At 47.8% G+C, this 22,824-nt stretch overlaps 9 protein-coding genes across 9 annotated transcripts; 6 read left to right on the top strand and 3 right to left on the bottom strand.

The window, feature by feature from the left end:
• Positions 1–4: 4 nt before the first annotated feature.
• N7484_003230 (threonine/serine exporter family protein) lies at positions 5–2,593 on the top strand (the record flags this gene model as incomplete). The annotated part of the gene is made up of 1 exon (XM_057113650.1): positions 5–2,593. One exon carries the CDS (start codon positions 5–7, stop codon positions 2,591–2,593), a length of 2,589 nt encoding a protein of 862 aa, XP_056973790.1.
• A 2,050-nt stretch (positions 2,594–4,643) lies between these two features.
• N7484_003229 (uncharacterized protein) lies at positions 4,644–5,981 on the top strand (the record flags this gene model as incomplete). The annotated part of the gene is made up of 1 exon (XM_057113649.1): positions 4,644–5,981. One exon carries the CDS (start codon positions 4,644–4,646, stop codon positions 5,979–5,981), a length of 1,338 nt encoding a protein of 445 aa, XP_056973789.1.
• Positions 5,982–7,635: 1,654 nt separating this feature from the next.
• Positions 7,636–9,127, top strand: N7484_003228 (NAD(P)/FAD-dependent oxidoreductase; the record flags this gene model as incomplete). Its single annotated transcript, XM_057113648.1, has 3 exons — positions 7,636–7,897; positions 7,966–8,928; positions 8,985–9,127. Coding segments are annotated over 3 exons (1,368 nt in total), but the record flags the coding sequence as incomplete, so codon positions are not given.
• A 490-nt stretch (positions 9,128–9,617) lies between these two features.
• Positions 9,618–10,688, top strand: N7484_003227 (asparaginase; the record flags this gene model as incomplete). The annotated part of the gene is made up of 1 exon (XM_057113647.1): positions 9,618–10,688. One exon carries the CDS (start codon positions 9,618–9,620, stop codon positions 10,686–10,688), a length of 1,071 nt encoding a protein of 356 aa, XP_056973787.1.
• A 381-nt stretch (positions 10,689–11,069) lies between these two features.
• Positions 11,070–12,986, bottom strand: N7484_003226 (uncharacterized protein; the record flags this gene model as incomplete). Its single annotated transcript, XM_057113646.1, has 1 exon — positions 11,070–12,986. The coding sequence occupies one exon, from the start codon at positions 12,984–12,986 to the stop codon at positions 11,070–11,072; it is 1,917 nt and encodes a 638-aa protein (XP_056973786.1).
• Positions 12,987–13,330: 344 nt separating this feature from the next.
• On the bottom strand, positions 13,331–14,434 carry N7484_003225 (NAD(P)-dependent alcohol dehydrogenase; the record flags this gene model as incomplete). Its single annotated transcript, XM_057113645.1, has 3 exons — positions 13,331–13,610; positions 13,669–14,098; positions 14,152–14,434. 3 exons carry the CDS (start codon positions 14,432–14,434, stop codon positions 13,331–13,333), a joined length of 993 nt encoding a protein of 330 aa, XP_056973785.1.
• A 1,692-nt stretch (positions 14,435–16,126) lies between these two features.
• N7484_003224 (class I SAM-dependent methyltransferase) lies at positions 16,127–17,924 on the top strand (the record flags this gene model as incomplete). The annotated part of the gene is made up of 11 exons (XM_057113644.1): positions 16,127–16,177; positions 16,237–16,289; positions 16,355–16,411; positions 16,468–16,497; positions 16,549–16,590; positions 16,638–16,710; positions 16,770–16,810; positions 16,865–16,890; positions 16,938–17,124; positions 17,179–17,607; positions 17,657–17,924. 11 exons carry the CDS (start codon positions 16,127–16,129, stop codon positions 17,922–17,924), a joined length of 1,257 nt encoding a protein of 418 aa, XP_056973784.1.
• A 3,048-nt stretch (positions 17,925–20,972) lies between these two features.
• Positions 20,973–22,147, bottom strand: N7484_003223 (oxidoreductase 2OG-Fe(II) oxygenase family; the record flags this gene model as incomplete). The annotated part of the gene is made up of 3 exons (XM_057113643.1): positions 20,973–21,547; positions 21,615–21,790; positions 21,900–22,147. The coding sequence occupies 3 exons, from the start codon at positions 22,145–22,147 to the stop codon at positions 20,973–20,975; spliced, it is 999 nt and encodes a 332-aa protein (XP_056973783.1).
• A 268-nt stretch (positions 22,148–22,415) lies between these two features.
• On the top strand, positions 22,416–22,824 carry N7484_003222 (uncharacterized protein; the record flags this gene model as incomplete). The annotated part of the gene is made up of 2 exons (XM_057113642.1): positions 22,416–22,497; positions 22,574–22,824. The coding sequence occupies 2 exons, from the start codon at positions 22,416–22,418 to the stop codon at positions 22,822–22,824; spliced, it is 333 nt and encodes a 110-aa protein (XP_056973782.1).

The following is a 22,824-nucleotide window of genomic DNA, read 5'->3' as shown; positions in this document are numbered from 1 at the left end:
TCTAATGTCCGACCCAATTCCCTTTCCACACCCCAGTCCCGCCGAAGAATATGCCGAAGAATTCCCTTTTCCTACGACCAGCAGCCGTCAGAGCTTGGAGCGCGAACCTACAGCAGATGACAGCCCATACATAGGGCTGCAGGCGCCCACCACGCCCACCACGCCTACCACGCCCGAGCCTCGAATCCAAGTACCTGAAATTGAGCCCCAAGTCGAAGCTCGTATCCGATCCCCCAGAGTGCGCTTTCGCTCTTTGAGTCGTCTAAGTGACCGATACCTCCACCCATCTGATTCCCATCGAGTGTTCTCCGAAAAGTCGGACGCATCCAATGATCCATTGTTGCCGCCCGCGGAGTTGAGCAATGTTCCTCTGCATTCCGGAACCGTCACCCCGCCGGCCCCCGCACATTCCCGCAACGCCGGCGGTCACAGTCCCCATGTCGATTTCTCAGAGAAAGAAGAGCCGGATTCTGTCGAGCGAACTTCTTCTGCGCGCGACCGGTTCAAAGCTGCCGGCCAGCTCCTCCGCCAGAAGACCACTCGCTTGACGGAACGCCTCGGTCGCCCCACGGACGATGGCGAGGCCCTCAACGCCTCCCTCCTACCAGACGACTTTGACAATATCCCCTTGGAAGAACTGCAGGCCCGCCGCGCCCGTCGCGATGCCGATCACTTGCGGTCGTTGGAAGCGGGCGAGGAGGTCACCCAGCCTGCTCCGAGTGCTGAGGCTCATCGCCTGGTGCGCAGCATGACCATGGTGGGGGACAGACTGAAGCGCAAGCCTCGTGGCGCGTACCAGCGGTCTGGCCAGACTACTCCCGAAGGCTTGCTGCGTGACTACACGGCCGCTGCTCGTCGTCGATCGAGTAACTTTGGCGGCGGAGGCAGTGGCATTTTGTCACAATTGTTGAAGTTGCAGGCCGTGCAGACGGGGGGCTCGTCGCGTCCGGAGAGTGTCATCACCGATGACTCGGATAGCGATACACAGTTTTCTTCTGGTGGTACGACGCCCAAGAAGGGCTCGCGCTCCCCGTCGATGTTACCGTCTATGCCACCGTCGATGCCTACCTCGGGTGCTGCCACCCCGCGCAAAGAGAAGCTCAAATGGTACAAAAAGTCGGCTCACCGGTCGACCTCGTCGCTGGTGGGTGCCTCGATGAACTTTAGTACCACCAGCTTGCCGGCGGCTGTTGATGCTATGCCGCCGAATAAGCGGCCTAAGAAGAGTAAGCGTAAGACGCGCTTGGAGGATGAGATTCGGGTTACGGTACATATTGCCGAGATCATCTCTCGTCAGCGTTATATCATGCAGCTCTGTCGAGCGCTTATGCGCTACGGTGCCCCTACTCATCGTTTGGAGGAGTACATGCAGATGACTGCGCGGGTACTGGAGGTTTCGGGTCAATTCCTGTACCTCCCTGGCTGTATGATCATGTCGTTTGACGATCCAGCCACCCGTACCGCTGAGGTTAAGCTGGTGCGGATGGTACAGGGTGTTGATCTTGGACGATTGGCTGATACACACAACGTGTATAAGAACGTCGTCCACGATCTGATCGGTGTCGAGGAGGCTAGCCAAGAGCTGGACGAGATCATGCAGCGCAAGCCACGGTATAACAAGTGGTTGGTCGTTTTGCTGTATGGCATCGCCAGTGCCGCGGTCGGCCCCTTCGCATTCGAAGCCCGCCCAATCGACATGCCTATCATCTTCTTCCTTGGTTCCCTGGTGGGCTTCATGCAACACGTTCTCGCCCCTCGATCCGTCCTCTACTCCAACGTCTTCGAAGTCACCGCCGCCATTCTAACATCCTTCCTCGCCCGCGCTCTCGGTAGTATCGAAGTCAACGGCAGTCGTTTATTCTGTTTCTCCGCCCTCGCTCAATCCTCCATCGCCCTCATTCTCCCTGGCTTCACAGTCCTCTGCAGCAGTCTGGAACTGCAATCACACCAAATCATCGCTGGCTCGATCCGAATGGTGTACGCCATCATCTACTCTCTCTTCCTCGGCTACGGCATTACTGTCGGCCTCACTATCTATGGACTGATGGACAGCAACGCCTCATCTCAAACTTCCTGCCCCAACCTTGATGTTTACGGATCCGTCTACGTCCGAAAATTTCCCTTTGTTGCTATCTACGCCGTCTTCCTTGCTCTTGTCAACCACGCCAAGTGGAAGCAAATGCCTGTCATGGTCTTCATCGCTACAGCTGGCTACATTGCCAATTACTTCAGCACCCTGAAATTCGGCTCCTCGTCTGAAGTTGCCAACACCGTCGGTGCATTCACAGTCGGTATCCTGGGTAACCTGTACAGTCGTCTGTGGCACGGTCACGCCGCCACAGCCATCTTACCCGGTATCTTTGTGCTCGTGCCCTCGGGCCTCGCATCCAGTGGTTCCCTCCTCTCAGGACTGAATTACGCGAACGAGGTCATTGCTGGCAACACGTCATCAACCAGTGACTCCGACACATCCGTCTCCAGTCTCGGATTCGGAATGATCCAGGTTGCCATCGGTATCACCGTCGGCTTGTTCATGTCTGCTCTTATCATTTATCCCTTCGGCAAGAAGCGCACTGGCTTGTTCAGCTTCTAAACAGTTTCCTTGCACATACGACAGATTTATTTTTTTGTACATTTGGAGTTCGGATACATTTTCGTGTTCATTCAGCGATTTGATTCGGAAGCGACTGTGGCTTTTTTTCTTTTTCTTAGCGATAGATCATACACTAGATCTGGTTTAGACTCGGATCCTAAAGCATATACACCATTGAATTTCAATCTAGCTGGTCTATGTTTCATCATTCGTTGCCTTTTATAAATAGTAGCAAGCTCCATTCTAGACTTGATCCACTTGAGCAATTATTTGGCCAATGACGCGTTTGTGGGGCGATGGCGTTAGCCACCTTGAAGCCATGGGAGATCAATAACTTATCGTCATTGATCTCTGGAGAGTGGAAGGCGAGTCTAGGTCAGGAGTTTGCATTATTCTGTCTTGTATGAGCAATTGCCTATGTACGAAGTACCGAGAGTAACCGTAGGATTATCATCCTTAGTATTGGTAAACAACAACATATTTACAGTGTTCCATAATTGGTGTCACCGCCTCCGATCATTGGTTGGGCGGTATTCTCGAGCCCTAATGGCCAACCTTATGGTAGATTCAGAAGAATACCATGGCAACTAGCAAGAGTAGGCGCTGTGCAGATATCATGAAATATGATTTAAGGCAAAGCAGGCAATTTGGACTTGGGCAAGTGTAGGTCCAACCCCGCGCTAGCGAGTTCTCAACAATCAAGCAGTTTTACAGACAAAGAAAACACATGGAACCGTGTAGGTAGATGAGAATAAATCCATAAAGGGGTCATATTTAACTATCTTCTTCTCCTCAATACCCCAAATCTTATGCCAGGGTACCTGGAATGACCGACTTCCTTGCGAATGCACCGCGCAATTTTCAAGTCCAGAATGCTCGTGCCTTGCGTGTAGTTCTGGATCGTGACAGACCTCCTCAGACTCGGTCGAAGGCTCGGATTCTGAGATGTCGTCCCGGCTCATCGACCGCGTTTGCCTTTCTCTTGGGCTGCCATTGCTTCTTTCCAAATCTTACGGCCATAAAACAGGTAAGAGGAAGGAGACATGTACTTTCGAGAATAGGCAAGTTCACAAAAGGTGGACGAATGTATTTTACTTCAATATTTACATAAGATAAGATCCTGTCATCGCCAAGCTTCTTCTTGCCGTATTTCTACAAATTTAAGTGCTATAACAAGTTCAGTTGATCTTCCCGGACCTTCTAGTCTTTCAGATTGTTTGAGAAATCCCTTTGAAATGGTATAATAAGAGGTTGACTTTGTATGAATTGATATAAAATCTCTTATGCTTGTGGCAGGTAGGATATCAAAATCACTCTGGAACTTTGATCCTTGGTATAGACCCTGGACTATACATCAGCACAATGCTTAAATCGACTCATCACGCATACCAGTATAGCACAACTTGGCATTATTTGACTAGTACTGCCATTCTTTTTGGGTCGAGAGAGACTCCGGTCATCCCTAGCACTCAACAGGCTAAAGTACCTATGAACCTAGGCATGCTAGTTGTGGCTTAAGGTAGAAACTATTGTGAGCCTCCATTATTCATATCATAAAAGCCCATTGTGTAGAGCCCTTGCATCAATGAAATCTGGTTTGTATAGACGCGGATAGAACAATCAGTGATTCTTTGTATATAGTACTACACGTTTCTATCAGTTTCGATATCAAACTTTGGGATACATGTGATTCTCTGTGAACATCGGATGAAGGAACACTTCTCATTTCGAGATCACCAGCGTGAAATTTAGACAAACAACATCGCACTGTTCCCCAACAAGTGATTTTTCAAGACCTCTTCCTCGCGTCGCAACGCGTCTTCACTTCGAACACTCGCCATACAACGACACACCATATTGTGTCCTATCTATCCTCCAAGTGTCCCTTATTATCTTCTTCTTCTCATTCTTATCTATCGATTCTTTCTTGACCTCTGCCTCGTCTTTTTGCCCCCTTCTCAGTATCTATCTGGGAAGGTGGGGGAAGGCCGCGGGGCACAAGTCCTCCAGAATGGCTTCACCACTTTTTTCAGCTGTCAGGGTGGCCGAGATGGCCGATCAATGGCGACAGACAGAGCCCGGTGTGTTCCAGCGAAAGGCATGTCCCATGGAGCGCTGGATGATCAAGCTCTCGAACATGGGGTCGGGATCCCAAAAGCAGCATATGTCCCTTACTGTAGCTATTCAGTTGCAAATGGAAATTGCACCGCTTGAATTTGCTGCTGAGCTACACCGAGCATGGCTGACTATCCGCCGCGATCATGGCACCCTGGCGAGCATTCTCGATCACCAAACCGAAATGTGGACATACAACGCCCCAAACGAAGCTGAGATCACAGAGTGGCTCGGTGAAACCTTCATGGCTATCACAGATCCAATTCCTGGGCCTGGAATACTCCAAATATTCCCTCCGCCAAAGCGGCCCACTCTTTACTTTCTGCTCGATTCCAATGAGATAGTCCTGAGAGCTCCCCCTACTCACATCGACCACAAGGGCATCCTGCTTCTCGCAGGCACTATTCTACGCCATGCGACCAACCCAGACAAGGTCTGGCCAGTCTTCAAGTGGATCAATCTTTCCCCGCCTTACCACACAACTGTCTGTCTCCCTGCTCACACTTACTACGACATAGCAAAGGCGGAAAGAGAAATGACCCGGTATCTCGCCGATCTCCCTTCCATGAGGCTTCCTACACTTGGTCTTGAACGGGCTCGGAGTGATAATTCACCCGGCGAAACTCGGGAAATAACCATGCACCTATCCGAATTTCAAACCAAGCACATTCTCGAACTGATAGCCGAAGAAGGATTTCACTACCATCACGCAGTTCACGCCGGTATCGCTTGCGCGACAAAGAAGTTCCATGTCAACGACAATTCAGACATCTACACGGGTATTTCCTACGTAGATGGACGAGGTCACTTCGATCTGGATTACCATCCAGCTGCTGTCTACAGCACGGCGTGGTTCCCGTCAATCAAGGTCACGGACTTTTGGACTGTTATGCGTCAGTTCAAACATGGCTACCAGGAGATTGCGCAGGATCCCATCCTTCCGAATGTCGTGGATGAAATGATCAATTTAGCTATACCCCAGATGAGACACGTTGACTTTTGTCCCACGGAAGCTTTACTCACCAATCTGGGTATTCTGGATAGATTTATCCCTGATACTGGCTGCGACGTGCGAGTTGCTAATTTTGAGCTCCGGTGTGAGATTCTTACGCCTGCCATTAGCGTTTTCGTTTTCTTTCAGCGGAATGAGCTAACGCTGAAGGCTTTCTTCAACGACAAGTATCACGACCCGGAAATGGCATTCGACTTCTTGAATAGGGTTATGATGGAGATGCACAGGGGTTTTGATGTTCCATGGTCGATGGACGAATGAGTGGGTTTTTATCGTTTTTATTTGGGGTGGAAGAAATGGGATCTCCAGGGTGAACATCTTCTTGAGCTAGGGTTTTGAATCTACTCGATGGATTTGACTCATGTGCTCGAAGTTAGTTCTGCGTTTCAGCTATTGTGACATCGATACTACGGACTTACCGGTCATACCGAGGTAGTAATCGAAAGACACTTTTTTATTTCCATCCACTCCATTGTTGTAGGCGTAAACCTCATCTCATTATTAGTCATTATACTTCAACATGTCCTCCATCTCTGGAAGGCTTTTTAATCGACCCTCGACGCCGAGCATGAAAGTCGGCACAAGCCAACATAAACAAAACAAAATGGTCGACGCTATCAATAGGTTAACAACCGCGAATTTCCCAGGGTCATGAGAAGCTTACAATTCCGCAGCCGCAAACACCACCGCAGCAATAGCGCGTCCCACCAGATGGTATCCTTTAAACGCGGCTCCAACCCCCGAAACGGTGACGAGAAATGCCGACGCCGCAATCAGCAACATGTCGAACAAGATGCAGTAGCCTGGATGTGAAGCACGCCCAAAACATAACAATCCGATATTGACCAAGGACCATAACCCGCATAGACCGAGCTATTATCTATCAGATTTCACACTTCCGACTAAGCAGCATAAACTACGTCACTTACGAACAGATAATAGTAGAACTGCTGAGCGTAATAATCGATGCCTGTCACAGCGACAATGCCCCCCACGGCAGAAATAAGCGAGAAAACGCGTAACGCGAGTCTCGAAATCCTCGGGATCCCCGTCTCGCCGACCAAACCCCCCATCGTCGTCGATCGTGGTGGCTCACACCACAAACTCCGCGGTGCGCAATCTCGACTGCGAATGATCAACGGCGAAAGATTTTCGAGAATAAGCGGCTGAAAATATTATTTGGTGGATACCAACCGCTCCTTATGTGAGATGCGGCCTTGGGGGCCATTTTTGTTCGGGGTTAGGGGAAATACGGAGGCCCCATGTAGCTTGGTCGCTTCTTGGCGAGACTGTGAGACATTTTGATTGATTCGCTGTTCGAGACAATGGGTGTGTTTGTGTTTGGTATCCACTTGGATTCAGAGCCCGTTTTGTTAGCGCCAATGAGGTGTTCTTGGGTGGATTCGGCGGAACTGCACGAGGCTAAGAACTTTTAGATATCGGTACCGGTGGGGATGGGCCGATCTAGCTAAATAAGCCAAGGACTACTATTTATTTGTGGATATTATCTCTGTTCGTATTTAGATGTAACGGTAGACTCCTATCGGATCAAAGATGAATTGAAGCTCGATTTATAGATTGTGCGATAGTTGAGGTCGACGTACGGTTTAACCACTCGTAGATGGGTGCCACCCGGAGATCCAGAGACGCCGGATAGAACATCCGATATCTAGAGTCATGATAAGATATTCACATCTATAAGATCCCAATCATTACTCGAATAGGTATTTCGCGATCGGAAATCCCCCGAAAGTGGAGAAAGGCATTGATAAGCCCCTCACGTATCCCCCGCTCCAGTATAATCGTAGCACATGGTGACTGCGCAGTGCCGTTGCAATTGACTCTCCAAAAACTCAATCGGTCTACGGGAGACTCATCATATAGGGACTGACCATCGCTCGATATGACAAAAACAATGCAGCCATCACTCCCGCAGCCATCTTCAACACTTTCACTCTGGCATCGAACCACGCGTTCATTTCCCCATCTTCATGAGAATCGGCTAGCTCCTGTTCCCGCCTCGGCAAAATACCTCATCATTGGTTCTGGTATTTCAGGAGCCTTGACGGCGTGGAGCTTGGTCGATAGTGGAGTCAGGGCGGAGGATGTCTTGATTATCGAAGCTCGAGAAGCTGTTTCTGGTGCCAGTGGACGAAATGCGGGACATATCCGACCGGGTAGGCAGATTGATCGTTCATTTTGCTATGAAACTCGATTTCATTCCTGAATCTGACTCTTGTTCTAGACTCATTCCGTGGTTTTCCCGGTTATGCAAAATTCCACGGGCCCGAACAAGCAAGGAAGATCCTCGAGAACGAACGAGTTGTCCTGGAGAATGCGCGCAAGTTCGTCAAAGAGCATAATATCGATTGTGATTTCAACTATATGAGAACATTTGAGGTCGCGCTTACAGACGAATGCGTTGATCTTCTCAGTAAGGCACTGACGGCGTTCAAGGCTGCCGGTGGCGATGTTACGCACGTCAAGTTCTATAATGGAGAGGCAGCACAAGAAGCAACAAGAGTTCCTGGGGCCTTGTGTGCCTATGAGTCGCCCGCTGCGTCTAATCACCCCGGGAAGCTGGTGCAATGGATCTTGAAAGATTTCATTTCCAAAGGGGGAAAGCTATGGACTCATTGTCCAGTTACCAAGACCGACCGGTTCCGGGGCATTGACAAGCCCAATCTCAGGTGGGAGGTCCATACTCCTCGAGGCATTGTCGCTGCTGAGACCGTGGTCCACTGCACGAATGCTTATGCGGCATATCTTCTCCCGGAACTGAGTAAGTTTATAACGCCTCGCCGATCACAAGTCAATTCATTTGTTCCGCCACTTTCGCTCTCCGGTGCGGATAGCCTAAAGCACACTATGGCATTGAGATACCGAGCAGACCATTTCTTCTCGGTCAATTCATTGAATAATGGCATGGTTGTGCTGGGTGGTACCGGTACACGAAGCAGCTCAGATATGACATCCGAGGACTTGATCTCGTTCGACGATTCCAAATACAGTGATCGACTTGCCCAGAATAGCACAAAGGAGTTCCTAGGTCTATGTCATGAGCCAGATTCTGCTGCGCTCCGACATGGTGAAGGACTAGACCATGCGTGGACTGGAATTATTGCTATGACGGCTGACAGTGCACCGTTGGTTGGACCGATTGAGGGTCTTGAGGGTCAATGGATTTGTGCTGGTTTTAATGGCCATGGTAATTATACATTCTCTGCCTTCGACTCCGAACCCTCGACTGACTAGAAGATATAGGTATGGCTGGGATTTTCACCTGCGCTCCTGGCCTGGCGAAACTGATATCGGGCCTTTCGTGGCAGGATACCGGCCTTCCGGAATGTTTCCAGTTTAGTACAGAGAGGATCCGGCGGATTACTAGCCAGAGTATCATGAGCACTCTGTAAGTTGATGGCTATCTCGCGTGGTTGAATTGCTTGATTCGATCGACGGTCTGGGTCTCCGGATAATAAGACAGTATTATATTATGTTAGATCGTTATGAGTAAAATTTGGAAATTAAGATATTCCAAAACCACAGCATTTATAGATGATCCCTTCAAAGATACTCACAGAATTTGCCGAGAGATGACCAATAATATTGTCCAACTTGACGGCATAAAGCCACATGGCATATGGGTGCACCACAAAGTATAAATGGCTCTCCATGAGCCATAAAAACTACCAATGCTCCAAAGCTTGACATATAATCGTCAACGCTAGGACACGGACCCAAAAACCACCGAGATAGGGCAACACATCCCGGCTATCGGGACTTGCCGATCTCAATCACCACAATGCGAAGTGCCCCACGGGGTTGCGAAACCCCAAGAAAAGAAAAATCAGCATCAAAAATTCCAACATTCTGCCAAGCAACACTGAAAATCCCATCATGCGAACAAACATCTCAAACGACTTTGTAGTCTCAGACCGAGGCGGCGTAATTGAAAACCGCCACGCCGTCCACGCCGCAGTCATAGACAGCAAAGGCCACCTTCTATACGCCCTTGGCGACCCGACAAGAATAACGCTCGCCCGATCAGCCGCAAAGCCCGCACAAGCAGTCGCCATCCTTGAAGCGGGCGCATTCAACAAATATGATCTGGATGATGTCGATTTGGCTCTCATGTGCGCTTCGCACAGCAGTGAAGAGCGACATATCACCCGTGCACGCGCGATACTAGAAAAGATCGGTGCGGAGGAAAGCGATCTAAAATGCGGTGGCCATACGCCTGTCTCTCAGGCTGTCAATCGGGCATGGATTAGGAATGATTTTGTTCCTACTTCTGTCTGTAGTAACTGCTCGGGCAAACATGCTGGAATGATTGCTGCGACGAAGGCGCTCGGTGCTGACGTGGGGACGTATCATTTGGAAATGCATCCGCTGCAAGTGAGGGTTAAGAGGACTGTGGATGAGATTTGTGGGCTTGGAGATAGGGAGTCGGTGTGGAGTGTTGATGGGTGTAATTTGCCAGCTCCTGCTTTTCCTTTGCTTTCTTTGGGACAGATGTATGCTTCTTTTGCTGAAGCTGTTGATATGGCTGATGGTGATGGTGCGGGGTCTGCTAGAATGCAACAGCAGGCTCGAGTGTTCCGAGCGATGTCCCGATATCCTGAATTTGTTGCGGGCGAAGATCGGTTTTGTACTATCCTCATGCGCGCTTTCCCAGGCTTGCTTATTGGTAAGCTTGGCGCAGATGGTTGTTATGGGGTAGGAATTCGGGCGTCTGAGCAGACGAAGCGACTTGGTGCGGATGGCGGGCTGGGAATAGCTGTCAAGATTGAGGATGGGAATATCGGGATATTGTATTCGGCAGTGTCGGAGGTTTTGAACCAGCTTCACATTGGGGATCCTGGTATGCGTCAGGGGCTTGCTCAGTTTCTCTCTCCAGAGATCAGGAATACTGTGGGTGTGGTGACAGGCAAAGTCTCGCCTCATTTTAGCTTGCGTATAGTTCAATGAAGCCTCCGATGTTATCTTGATCACCGTTTCTCGTCAACGTTGTATGGCTTAGATGTTAGTTTACACTAGCGGCCTTGAGTCGAGATTGATATCAAAGATTACGGCTGATTCGACTCAGTAGGAAAATACATATTCATAAGCGAGTTAACATAAAGATAAGCGAAATCTGTCCCAAATTCCGAACTTCCTGCGTACATCTCCGATGCAGTTGACTTGAACGCCTCAACCTGTTGAGAAAATGAATGCAGATTCCATACAAAATAACACATAACGGCAATCGGAAACATAAAAGTGAAAACTTGAAAAATAGCACAACAGAGCAGATCCTTTCTTTGTTTTGATTTTCTCCCCACCCTTCATTTCCCTTGGTATTCCCTGTTTCTAATCCATATCCATCAGATTGACTTCTTGGATGGTCGAGTTCAAGGTACCCAGGAACGGAAGGCCCTTCTCATTCACCGTGAAACCGATGATGCTCATATCATTCTCCAGGTCATGTAAGGTCTTGGTTTCCTCATTGTATCTGATAAGGAGATTCTTCTCGGCTTTTTCGATGAAGAAAAGACTGAACCGGGCATCTGGGCAGTAGACGCAATCAACGTGAAGTTGCATGATTGAGACACGGTCTTGCAACAATAGGCTAATTCTTGCCTTACCTTTTCCAAGAGCTTGGGCTTCGGAGCGTTGTCCCCGAGCGTTCCACGTCCATCTGAAGGGGGTATCATCGGGCCCATATTCATGATATTCAGTCATGACAGACAGATCAGCACATACATGGTAGCCACGGCCTTGAACCACAAGCCAGTCGGGTTTTGATGCAGTGAATGAATTGGATGTATCAAATGCAGTTCCGACAAATGGTGAATCCGTATCACATCTGTTCACGGATTCAATCATCGAGTCTTCACCAACCGCTTCCTCTTTGGCACCTTTCTCCTGCTTCAAGCCAGTCGGAATTTCAGCTGGCATCTTCACTTTCACTTGTTTGTTTTCGGGCGAGCTGTCTTCGGGGTTCTTCATTGCGATTGTCTCCAGTTTGTCCTTTTCCAGTTGGGCTTCTTTGAGCTTCTTCACCATGAGGGTCTCCACTGTGCCTTTCTCAGTCCAGTGTTCTGAGGACTTCCTTTCCGGGAGTAACAATGTTTTCTTGCTTTCAGTCGGGCTCGAAATGAGCATCTTCAAGGGTGATACCTCCTCTTCTCCCGCTACCCCATACATGAAGACCCAGATTCTAGGATCCGGCTTCCACTGCTTTGGGCGGGAGGATGGGTTGAGATAAAAGCATTTTGCAGCGGTGTGAAATTTCTGTCCACAGTACGCACATTCCTTGTTTGGCAACGCTCCCAATGTTTCACGTAGATGCTGTGCGTAGGCCGCTCGATTGACCCCGGCTTTAGGGAAGTGCTTCCGATCAGCGTTGGTGAACCTTTTTGGCTCTCGAACAGGCTGGTCGATAATGGGCGCTTTCACGATGTACGTGTTAAGCGATGCTTCGAAGTCCTGCGGATTCTTTTCGAAAGACTCGATGTCGAGCTTGTTTTTCACATTTTCCTGCGGGGGTGACCTCAATTCCTGCATGTTCTGATCTTGTGCATCCGCTTCAAGGCGTTGGATGATATTGAAAGAGACCACGTAGAAGTCCACTTGTTTGAATTGAGTCCACAGATCCACCTTTTCTGCTCGTTTGTGTAGATCCGCAATTGTCAAAGCCACGACGAACTTTGTTTCCATGGTGTCAAGTTGGTTGATTAAATTGCAGATTGCAACGTATGGTGGAATGCCAATTTTCAAATTCCAAAGACGCTTGAAGTGCTCTCTGAACTCCCATACGAAATCCTGGGGTGTCTTGTGGTTGGACAGTTGAATGGAGCAGATACTGGCAATCCCATCCAGATCTGCGTACACACCTGGGGTTTGGAAGGCTCTTTTCGCTTGGTCAACGAACTCATCAGCCAGCTTGATATGCTTTCCTAGGGAGACAATATCGTGTAAAAGGTCATCTGCAACGCTCTCAGAAAGATAGTGTTGCACTAGTTTCGAGTAGAGCAGCCAGCGTTTGGATTCCTCGTTCTGCCCCTCAGGTCTTGGGATATGGATATCGATTAGCTTGTCCAAGCCAGCAGTCTTTAAGAGACGCGTCATGTTGCGCAGCCAGAGGCAAAAATCTTCGGGCTCCTCCAATCGGTCCATGTTGCTGAACATGTCGATTTCAATCTTTTCGGGGAGACCGATGGCTTGGTTGATTGCTCTATTTCCTAAAGCGGCTGGAATTTCCTCGATGGGTGGAGATGACTCCATTCTCGCGGCTTTTTCTTCCATGTCAGGAAGGGGGATGTGGTGCGGAAGTGAGAAGTATGAAATGCCCAGGTTTTTAAAAGCTCAGGCTGATTGAAGGTGGGTGAGTCAGGAATAAAATGAGGAAGATGGTTAGAGGAAGAGGAAGGAGGTAAGAAAGTCGAGCGTGAACGCGTTTCAATAGTGAGAGAAATGACAGTAGGCAAAAGCAATAACAACAACCTCCCAAGGAACTATAGAACCAGTGACGATAACTTTGAACGGTATTCTATACATTTATGTCATCTAATTATTCAATACCTCCATCTATGTACTGTACTTTCTCATCTATCTTTTTGTTAAGTCTATTAACGCACAAGAACACCCCTGTAGCGCATCTTGCCCTGGCGAAGAGTTTCCATTGCCTCTTCAACACCCTCCTGGTTCAAAGGGAACTGCATCGAGGTCGGCACAATCTTTTTGTCAGCTGCAAACTGCACCAATGATCGAAGGCTTTGCCGAGATGCCACCAGAGATCCTTGGATCCGGATACCCTTGACGTTCATGTACAGAAGTGGAACGGGGGAAGGTGCGAAGTCGACGGTCAAGGGGTAAATTGATCCGTGGATATCCATCAAAGGAATGAGACTGGGAAAAAAGATCAGTAAGCAAAGTTATTGTTATTGACATAGACCCGGGAACATACGAAGCATAATCAACATTTGCGCTGCCGCAAAGCAGGAGATGATTCACCGGCTTGCAGTCTTTCAATTCCTGACCAGCCCGGAATACATGGTACTCGGAAGCACCGAAGCTGAAAGCCTCTTCCCGCTTGGCTTCGGAGCTGGAGAATACCACAACGCGGCATCCCATGGCGGAGGCCAGCTTGATGGCCAGGTGGCCTAGGCCACCGATGCCCATAACACCCACTCGGTCGGTGGGACGGACACCGTATTCAGTGAGACAGGTCCAAACGGTGGCGCCAGCGCACATCAGAGGGGCTGCGTCTGCGGATTCATATCCATCGGGAATAGGGACCACACAGCCAGCATCCCAGACAGCACCACCACCGAATGAGCCAATGTCATGATCATGTGTGCCGTATTCTTTCTTGTTCTCGCAATACTGGTCCCATCCTGGTATTCAGATTAGCTAACTTGTTTCCGTGTCTAACCAGCTCTGCACGTACCAGTCAAACATTTTTCACAAGTTCCGCAGACATAGTGGGTGTACCCGAATCCAACACGATCTCCAGCCTTGACATTCTTGACATTCGGGCCAATCTGGCGCACAATACCCACACCCTCGTGGCCGAGAACGATACCAGACTTCAGGAAGTGCTCGTCTGTTCCACAGAGACCGGAATGTGTGGTCTCGATAAAGACTTCATTGGGGCCCAGGGTGCGTGTTGTGGTGTCACCAACGATCTTGCCCTCCTTTGAACCACGAAAGACTTCAAATGCGACACTCATGGTGCTATATTTAAGTGGAGATTAGAACAGGGGTATCTGAATGACGTTATCGGTCGACCTGTTGTTCAAAAGGTACGACATCGAAAGTGCCGGTTCTGGCTATTTAAAGTGAGCCCCATCAACAATCTCCATAGCTTTGATTTTTCATCATTAAACACTTGTGCCGGTCTTCCACCTGCCGAGGCCTGGGTCAAACAAAATTAAAGTTGTTCCAAGGAATTCTTCACGTTCCATGGACCCATGGGCAGGAGAACAAATCTCATTCAGAAACAGCTCCGACGGCTCCACTGATCCGGTCTATCCGCAGCAGGATATTTGTCGCTCGATCTACCAATTCGGGACTAAACCATACAATGAAGCGGCAAATGCGTATCCACTCAATTGAAATTTCTCCTAACGGTGCAATTCATTTCCCCGAGAATAAAGGGTTTTCGGCGACTTTTGTATCCACGGCGTTGATCCTGCAGAGCCGGGCCGATGTCCGAACCGACTTGGCTTGAAGCCCCCAACCTAGTTCCTATTCTTATTTTGACACACGCGGTGACGAAAGAGTCCACTTGGTCTTGATTTTGCCTGCTTACTTGATGCTGCAGAACTGAGTCTGTCAGATAATCGATTATATAATCACGAAGGCGCTTACATTATATAAGCAGAGCTAAATTCAGTGTAGTGACGACCAGTCCTTTGGCCTTTGATTTACTAAATACAGAGCATATGGCGCATTTCATGTTCTTTTTGTTCTGAAGTCCTGATTTATATAAGGCTGTGATAGCGAAACTACAGACTCCGTCATGTATAGAGCAATTGCGTGCGACCGTGGAAATAATAACCGGGAGCGTATCATTGGACTATAGTGGTCAAACCCTCAAAGTACGTTGCATGCAGCCCAGGGAAAGCTATAGCTGGCTAGACCGAACCATTGGTCTGGGGAACGCATCATGGTTCCAAATCTTTGGGATTTCGGAGCCGATCTGGCCCGTATTCTTCTCGGTGCATGATCGGTCAAGCCCAGCAAAGTTGGACTGATCATTGTCAATGCGCATAATCATGTTTCCCCCCCCTTCTTCCCCTTCCCCAGTCAAGGAGAAGTCCACGCACTGACTCTCTGAGTTGGGGTTTCCCCGTGAAACGTGAAGATCTCCAAGAAACAATGGGCAGGGATACATAATAGACTCCGGACCGGCAGACAAGGTTCTTTGGGAGGAATATTAACGGTCGTTTTCGGCTGGCGTGCCAGACTGTCGGGTCCCTGGGCTCCAATTTTCTGGAATACAGTAACACCTCTAACCTTCAGCCTTCTCCCGAATTCTTGCCTCCAGGATCATCTATCCACAAATCAGTGATCACCCCACCGGGAGCCCAAATACCTCCCTGCGTAGATTGAACTCTGCACACACCACCCATTCAGAGCTCTCAAAGTAGCCTCACTGTACGGTCTCATCACAGCGCCTATTCTTAGCTATATTCAGGAATGATCGTCCTTCCCGTGTCCTCTTTTCTCTCCGAATAACCGCAACACTTTAATCGCCCAAAGGTAAGCTAATCTCTCGACCCACCCGTCCCCAAACTCTCGGGTCGCGGGTCTCTGAGGTGATATAACCCCGCCTCATCACCTTTGCCAGGACACTTCTTCCCTTCTAATTCTTTTCCACCTTGGGATCGGAAGGTCGCAGTGGCTTTCAACTCGACGGAATGAAGGGAGAAGGCTCTTCCACTGTGGAGGCAGAGGATTCCATCCCAGTGGTAAGTGGGGGCCAAAATGGAGGACCGACCGTGCTTCCGCTTATTTCCACGTTCTACAGGACCCTAGCTTCCAAGCTATTTCAGGTGAGGTGCGATATGATGATATTCACTCGTAGGTGTTGGCGACCCTGCTGTCAACGGTAGTCACTGATCTAATCTCCTTTTTTTCCGAATTAGGGAGACATATTCTCTCGCTTCCTCGATATACCGGGGAGTGATGGAAAATGGCCGACGGTATGTTGACCGCCACGGCTCCAGTTTTTACAGCGTTGCTTACATTTTGATTTCAGCTATCAAACTATGCGCGAGGGTGAATACTGGTAAAAAGAACCTGTCATGTGGACTACGAATATGAGCGCTAACTTCGACAGGGGTCCAGCGGACGACCAGCATTTTGAGGCGCTCGAAGCAGGGTAATTACCCCGTTCGTCTTACGCAAATCACGTGCTGACTCAGGTAGATATCTGTCACAACTAGTCATGGACTCCGAATCCCCGAATGCATTATTTCAGTCTCCTGTTGAAAATCCTCAGGTATCATGATCACTGGAATTATAATTTTTGAAATGAGTACTGATTCATATATGGTACAGAATGTTCTTGATATTGGTACAGGCCGAGGGACATGGGCAATGTAAGCGGGTCCAGCGGAATAGAGACCATGGGACTTACTGATGGTTTACAATAGTGACATGGCAGATATGTTCCCTAGCGGTAATTTTTGCATCTTCCCCTGTGATGAATTATACTGACCTTAATAGCCATGATCCGCGGGGTTGATCTTTTCCCACCACCTGTTGACTGGATGCCTCCAAATTGCGTCTTAGAGGTAGACGATGTCCTTCAAGAGTGGACATGGCGCGAGCCATTTGATTTCATTCACATGAGCATCATGCTAGGTGCTTTTTCCACCACAGAATGGGAGACTGTTTACCAGCAATGCTACGAGTAAGAATTTCTTCATCTAAGTCGAAATGGACAATCAATAACAACGATCTTCAGCAACCTAACACCTGGAGGCTGGATCGAGCAATTTGAAGGAGCCTGTCATATCATGTCCGATGACGGCAGTTTACCCGAAGATAGCATTCTCGCAAGTTGGGGAGATAACCTCATTGCTGCCGCGAACAAATCGGGACGTCCGATGGGCACCCTCAACACCATGCGGGAGCAGATTGAAAAAGCCGGCTTCGTCGACGTACACGAAAAGGTGTACAAGTGGCCCATTGGCGGCTGGGCAAAAGACCCGGTGCTAAAAGAAGCGGGGAGGCTAAATTCAACAATGTGGAAGTCCGGTATGGAGGGGTGGGCCATGTATCTGCTCACGCGATATGGGGTTCCCAAACCGTGGTCGAAACAGGAAGTTCAAGTTCTAGTTGCAAAGGCTCGAGCTGAAGTGAAAAACCCGGCACATCACATTTACATCCTTGCGTAAGTTTGAACATAGCATACTCAAGTGATCCGACTGACTTCTTTTCAGGCGACGTATCTGGGCACGAAAGCCAACCAGTGAAGAGTTAGCAAAGGAAAAGAAAGTCACGCCAGAGTCCACACAATCTGATCAACAACCCCCGTACCGTACTCCCACGCCCCACGCCAATTCTCCCCTAGGCAGCACGTCTAGGTCTCCTTCAGTGGAGAGGCCAACCACTGGGACTCCTCCTTATCTCGAGAGTTCACCTGAACTTGAGAAGTCCTCCGTCACAGATGGAACATCCACCCGCGGATCCTCCCCTCAGAAAACATAATGTGTTTAATATTTGGAACAGAAGTCTTGGGTTGGGCGATCATCATTTAGCGCAGGTGCTACTGAACACCTATCAGTTTTTTTCCATGTGGCGTCAAGGATATAAGAAAGGCGTATATAAACCTCGGAATACCTCAAATTCACACCGGACATTCGAATGCATTTCTAACAGATTTTCCCAATACATTTTATCAGACTTTTTCAGCTTGAGACTACCAATGAGGACTGTAAGTATTTGCCCAAGTGCGGATCTGATCGGGTCACCCCAACACCAACTTTTGGGAAGACATGTACTACTCAGTATTGGAAGGGCTCGCTTCAAAAAAGACTTAATTTGATCCATGACCATAGAAAAGTATTTTTAGAAGATATTCGAAGATTTATGTAGCTTTGATCATAATAGAGCAGTTTAAAAGTTGATGTGTAAATGTGGAGGACCCGCAGAGGCATTCACTGAGCTTTTAAACCCCTTTAACATTATCTACGTGTTGTTAAAATAAGGGCTTTTTAGTTTTTTATCTAGAGCTTATTCATATAGGACGATATGAAATTATTCATTTTATACGTTAAGGGGTATGTAGCAGGATTATGGTGAGTAATACTATACCTTAAAATTGATATGTTAGCATAAAGGGGTAGGCCGGAAAACTGATTTGGGGAAACACTTTTGACTAAATAATGTATTGTCAGATCAATGGCAGAGGTCTTTGAATACCAAACGTTTTGTAACTCTAGGTGCTTACCATGTGAAGACCGTGGGCTCATTCATTCCCTATTACTGGATGCTCAATCAACCCGCGAAACAGAGCACAGTGACTTGATAGGTGAGCAGGACTGGCGAATGATTTACCGGTTTATCAGTACCCCAAAAATATGTCCGAGTGATACAACTCTCTGGTAAAACCTATCAGTGGAGAGAAAATCGATGGATAAGAAAAAGACACACTATGACAAAGCCCTCCGATGAGGAAATTGGTTCCTATGAAGGATTGATCGGCGAGGCATCTTGGAAATTTATCTTCACAAAATTAAGATGTGACATGAATTGGGAATAAGGAAGAGAAAATAGTTCATGTGAAAGATGCTGGGTGGAACACAAACCTTTCACTCTGGTAGTTCCATTACATGACTTAGTCGTTAGCTTAGCCATGTATATCCTCTACAAAGTATTAGAGACCTGGAAACCGGGAATAGTCTGCTGAAAGAGGAAAACCTGAGCAAACCAGGATGATTTATGGGTACCATCTACCGCATGCATATGTGATAGTTGATCTTGATGGCAAAAAAGCTTAGAGGATTTACTATCGCTGCGGGTGAAGCTAGAATTCATGCGATACCACGTGAAATTGGCAATGCTCCAAGCAATTTGCTTGGTTAGTATGAGAATGTAATGCCTTAAAAGGACTTCTTATGGAGTAAGACATCTAGGCGATGTTGGGAAGTTCGATGTAAGTCAACATCTATAATACGTAACAGAGCCTGGTTTGTACTAACATTGAGGTCTTGAATTGATACTGCAGAATGACTGGATTTCTCATGGCATAAAGCTCAGAATATTATTCTAGTAAAATTGCAGCACATGACCTCGAGAATTAATGTCTTTTCCACGCAACATCGGGTCGTGAAAATGAGGCATTCGGTGCTTGGTCCACATCTTGGGTACTGTAGCGCGATGTTGATCGATATCCACCAATAGGATTCTGTCTGCCCCACCAAAAAAAATCTACCACTATGCTGTGTGGAATGGGACCAAAATGGGACCAAAATAATGATAAAAAAAGTTTTGACCAGACTGGGGCTCGATCCCAGGACCTTATCGGTGTTAACGATACGTGATAACCAACTACACCATCCGGCCAATTGATGTATGGATGTTCAGCAATAATTTATAAGTATGCCTACATAAAAGCGTAGACTTGGCGGCAATAATAATCAGCCGCTAAACCCAATCTCGTAATTCGCAAGGGTACCAACGATATGATAACCCATGGTCCGTAGTGGAAAGGCCATGGTGTGCGTGGGACTTGGTTTGAAAATCGTGGCATTCACAGAATCATGGCTTCCCAGCCCTACCCAACGCTAGACCCCACTAACGATGTTAAAATTACTGATCGTATCATGTATGCTGAATAGCTGCTTATAGCTATATAAATATCGAATAGGGAACTAAAGAATAGTATATCGTATTAGATGAAAAGTAGGTTAGTTAGGTAGCTCAATAAGAGCGCGAATTAAAAGGCGATCGATATAACCTTAAAAGGCAGAGGACTTAACCCGACCATACTAGTTATATCTACTTATAAGCTTCATTTAAATATTCGGGCTCGATCATATATCACTCTCATAATTTTCATGATCCCATGATATTTGGCTTTATGTCTTGAATTATTTACAGTATCATTTTCAAATGTTGCGAAAGAGTATATTCCTATATAAGCCCTCACGGGCCTCACGGGGGGCGAAAGAATGCGCAGTATTTGAATAATAGTGTTTTTCTAAACCTATCAAGGACAGTATCCACTCATACTACTATCATTCGCCGCTTCCTTTGCTCCACGAGTATCTTCTGTCGTGGTGCTGAATGACAAGGCATCTGGCTGGTTGATAGCGACTCTTAAACGAGTCAATCTGGCCAGACGACCTCTGAATAATCTCAGCCAGAAAGCCGAGGACCTGGTTGAGAAATGATCACTAGAGAGCGCAACCTGGGGATTGTGCTCGATGATGTTTGAAGACCTCGAGATCAGGTACCAATCTGGTGGATATGCTTGATCTAAATCCTTTAGTAACCAGCAGATAACCAGCAGAACTTCCTCCCGTCAGGGCTGAACTAAAGTTTACTTTGTGAGCCTGACTCTCAGCGCCCTTATTAAAACACCGGCATTTCGAATAGGAAAGCTCCATCTGGTAGACGGAATATGGGACGTATAGTAGTGACCGAAGTACAGACCAAAGTAAAGGGGCGCAAATGCCAATGAGATGTGTCTAGATACCGCGTAATTCTGGGTATCGACGCCAGCCGCGTAGCCAGCGAATGAGTCCAGCCTCTCTACACCTTGCCCATCGGTTTTCCACCCCTAGTTTGTGGCTTCAGTTGACCAAGAATGATTTGCTTTGTACGCCATGCAGCCCATTCATCGACTGAGCGGGTCTCCTCATCCTCATTCTCCACTGGTGGAATGATCCCCCCCTTCAATCTCTGCATGGAGGCGCTGTTGTATGCGCGCACCAAGTACGCCACACTTTGGCGGCCTATCAGCGCCTGTTCTCCCGGAGCCGTTAAAACTCGATGCAATGAACTCCTAAGAACCCCTCCTGTCCGCTCGACTAAAGTATCGCCAATGTTGACCAACGCATGACCCGGTTCCGGCTTGATATATAACCAATTTTCTCGGATGTTTTCTTTGCCTGCTGGAAGTATTTGTAATCCGCCTACCACATTGAACAGCAGTGTGATGGTCCCGATGTCAGTGTGTCCACCAAGGGTGATGCTATCATATTCGGGTGTGGATTGAGACTGGTCCAATAATAACCGGACTGATGTCTCGGATATTTGATCCAGTGGACTGGGTGCACCGAGAGTTCCGGGTTCCAGTCCAAGCTGATGATCAAGCCTCGATAAGACTGCATCTACCGTAATATGCGTGTGAGAATCCACTGAGCTTTGGATTCAATTCGTGGGGTATATTACTTATCACAGAATGGGAAGTCCTCATGAATTGCCCTAGTTCCGCTCGCTTGGCTTCAATAGAATCGGCGTTCTTGCGTGGTGGACGGTTACCAAGAATGTCATCTTGGCTGATTGAATAAAGATCCATGCGATCCATCTTACCATCATCTGTCTTGAGCTTACCTTTGCTCTTATAGCTTTGACATTAGAGACTCATCATCAGCCTATCAATCACTCATTAGAAGAAAATCCATCTTACCCAGTCAGGTATGAGGTGGTTTATAGGCGTAGCTGTCAAGGACGGACTGGTCGAGATTAAAATTTTCTGTTGTCAGATCGAATATCTTTTCCGCAACCCCTAGGAGCTCTTCGCCCATCTCTGACTGTTGCAGATCTAGCAAGAAGAACCCCCAATTTTGAGAGGCTTCAAACAAGAGTTGGCTCTCCTCCACTCTTTGATTCTCAAGGTTTTGAAGCGACACCTTGGGCAACGGTACGATATGCACATCCGAAGGGAAAGGAGGCACTTGAGCAAAATATTCACTTGTCGGCATTGTTGGCGGCAAACCGATAGAGAATATTCAAATATTCAAAAAAAAAAAAAAAAAAAAAAATATTCAATTATCTTGATCACGGCAGAAGACTTCCACGGGTCCAGAGGGTTAGATAATGAGGAAATGGTATATATTTATACAAATCAGCCCCTTATTCACAGACCGTTCCCATCTATCCATCCAGATGTGCTAACCAGACTGCTGATCCTCGCACTTCGTGATGCACATGCAATACGTACCTTGCAAATGTTTCATGATATGTTGCTTGATGGGTCTGGGTCTTGTCGCAACAATCTCGAATGCTTTGCGAAATGACTTTCAGACTGAATTAACCTCGTCAGATATGACATGTAAGTACATGCAATTTGAATATCTGATGACCTTTCTCCATGTACGTGTTGGCTGACCATGCAAACTTCTGGACAGATAACATGACTGGTGTTACTGTGGTGGCCATTCTGGAACTGTCGAGTGGCATCATTGCTGCATGCATCCCGGGGGGTATGCCCCTCTATACATGGCATAAGCAGAGAACCAAGAGCAAAGCAACCAGCTCCTACAAGTCGACAAATTATCTCAACATGCAAAATAGGCGTAGTAAAAACGTCAAAGCATCATCATTACACTCATCAGACGCTGGTTCTATGAACCAGTTTGTGCAGCCTTCAAATGTTTGA

Source organism: Penicillium longicatenatum, assembly GCF_028827895.1.
Source record: "Penicillium longicatenatum strain IBT 33135 chromosome Unknown contig_2_segment0_segment0, whole genome shotgun sequence".
Taxonomy (NCBI): Eukaryota; Fungi; Ascomycota; class Eurotiomycetes; order Eurotiales; family Aspergillaceae; genus Penicillium; species Penicillium longicatenatum.
Note: the sequence above shows the minus strand (reverse complement) of the source record. Positions and strands in the feature narration are given on the sequence as shown.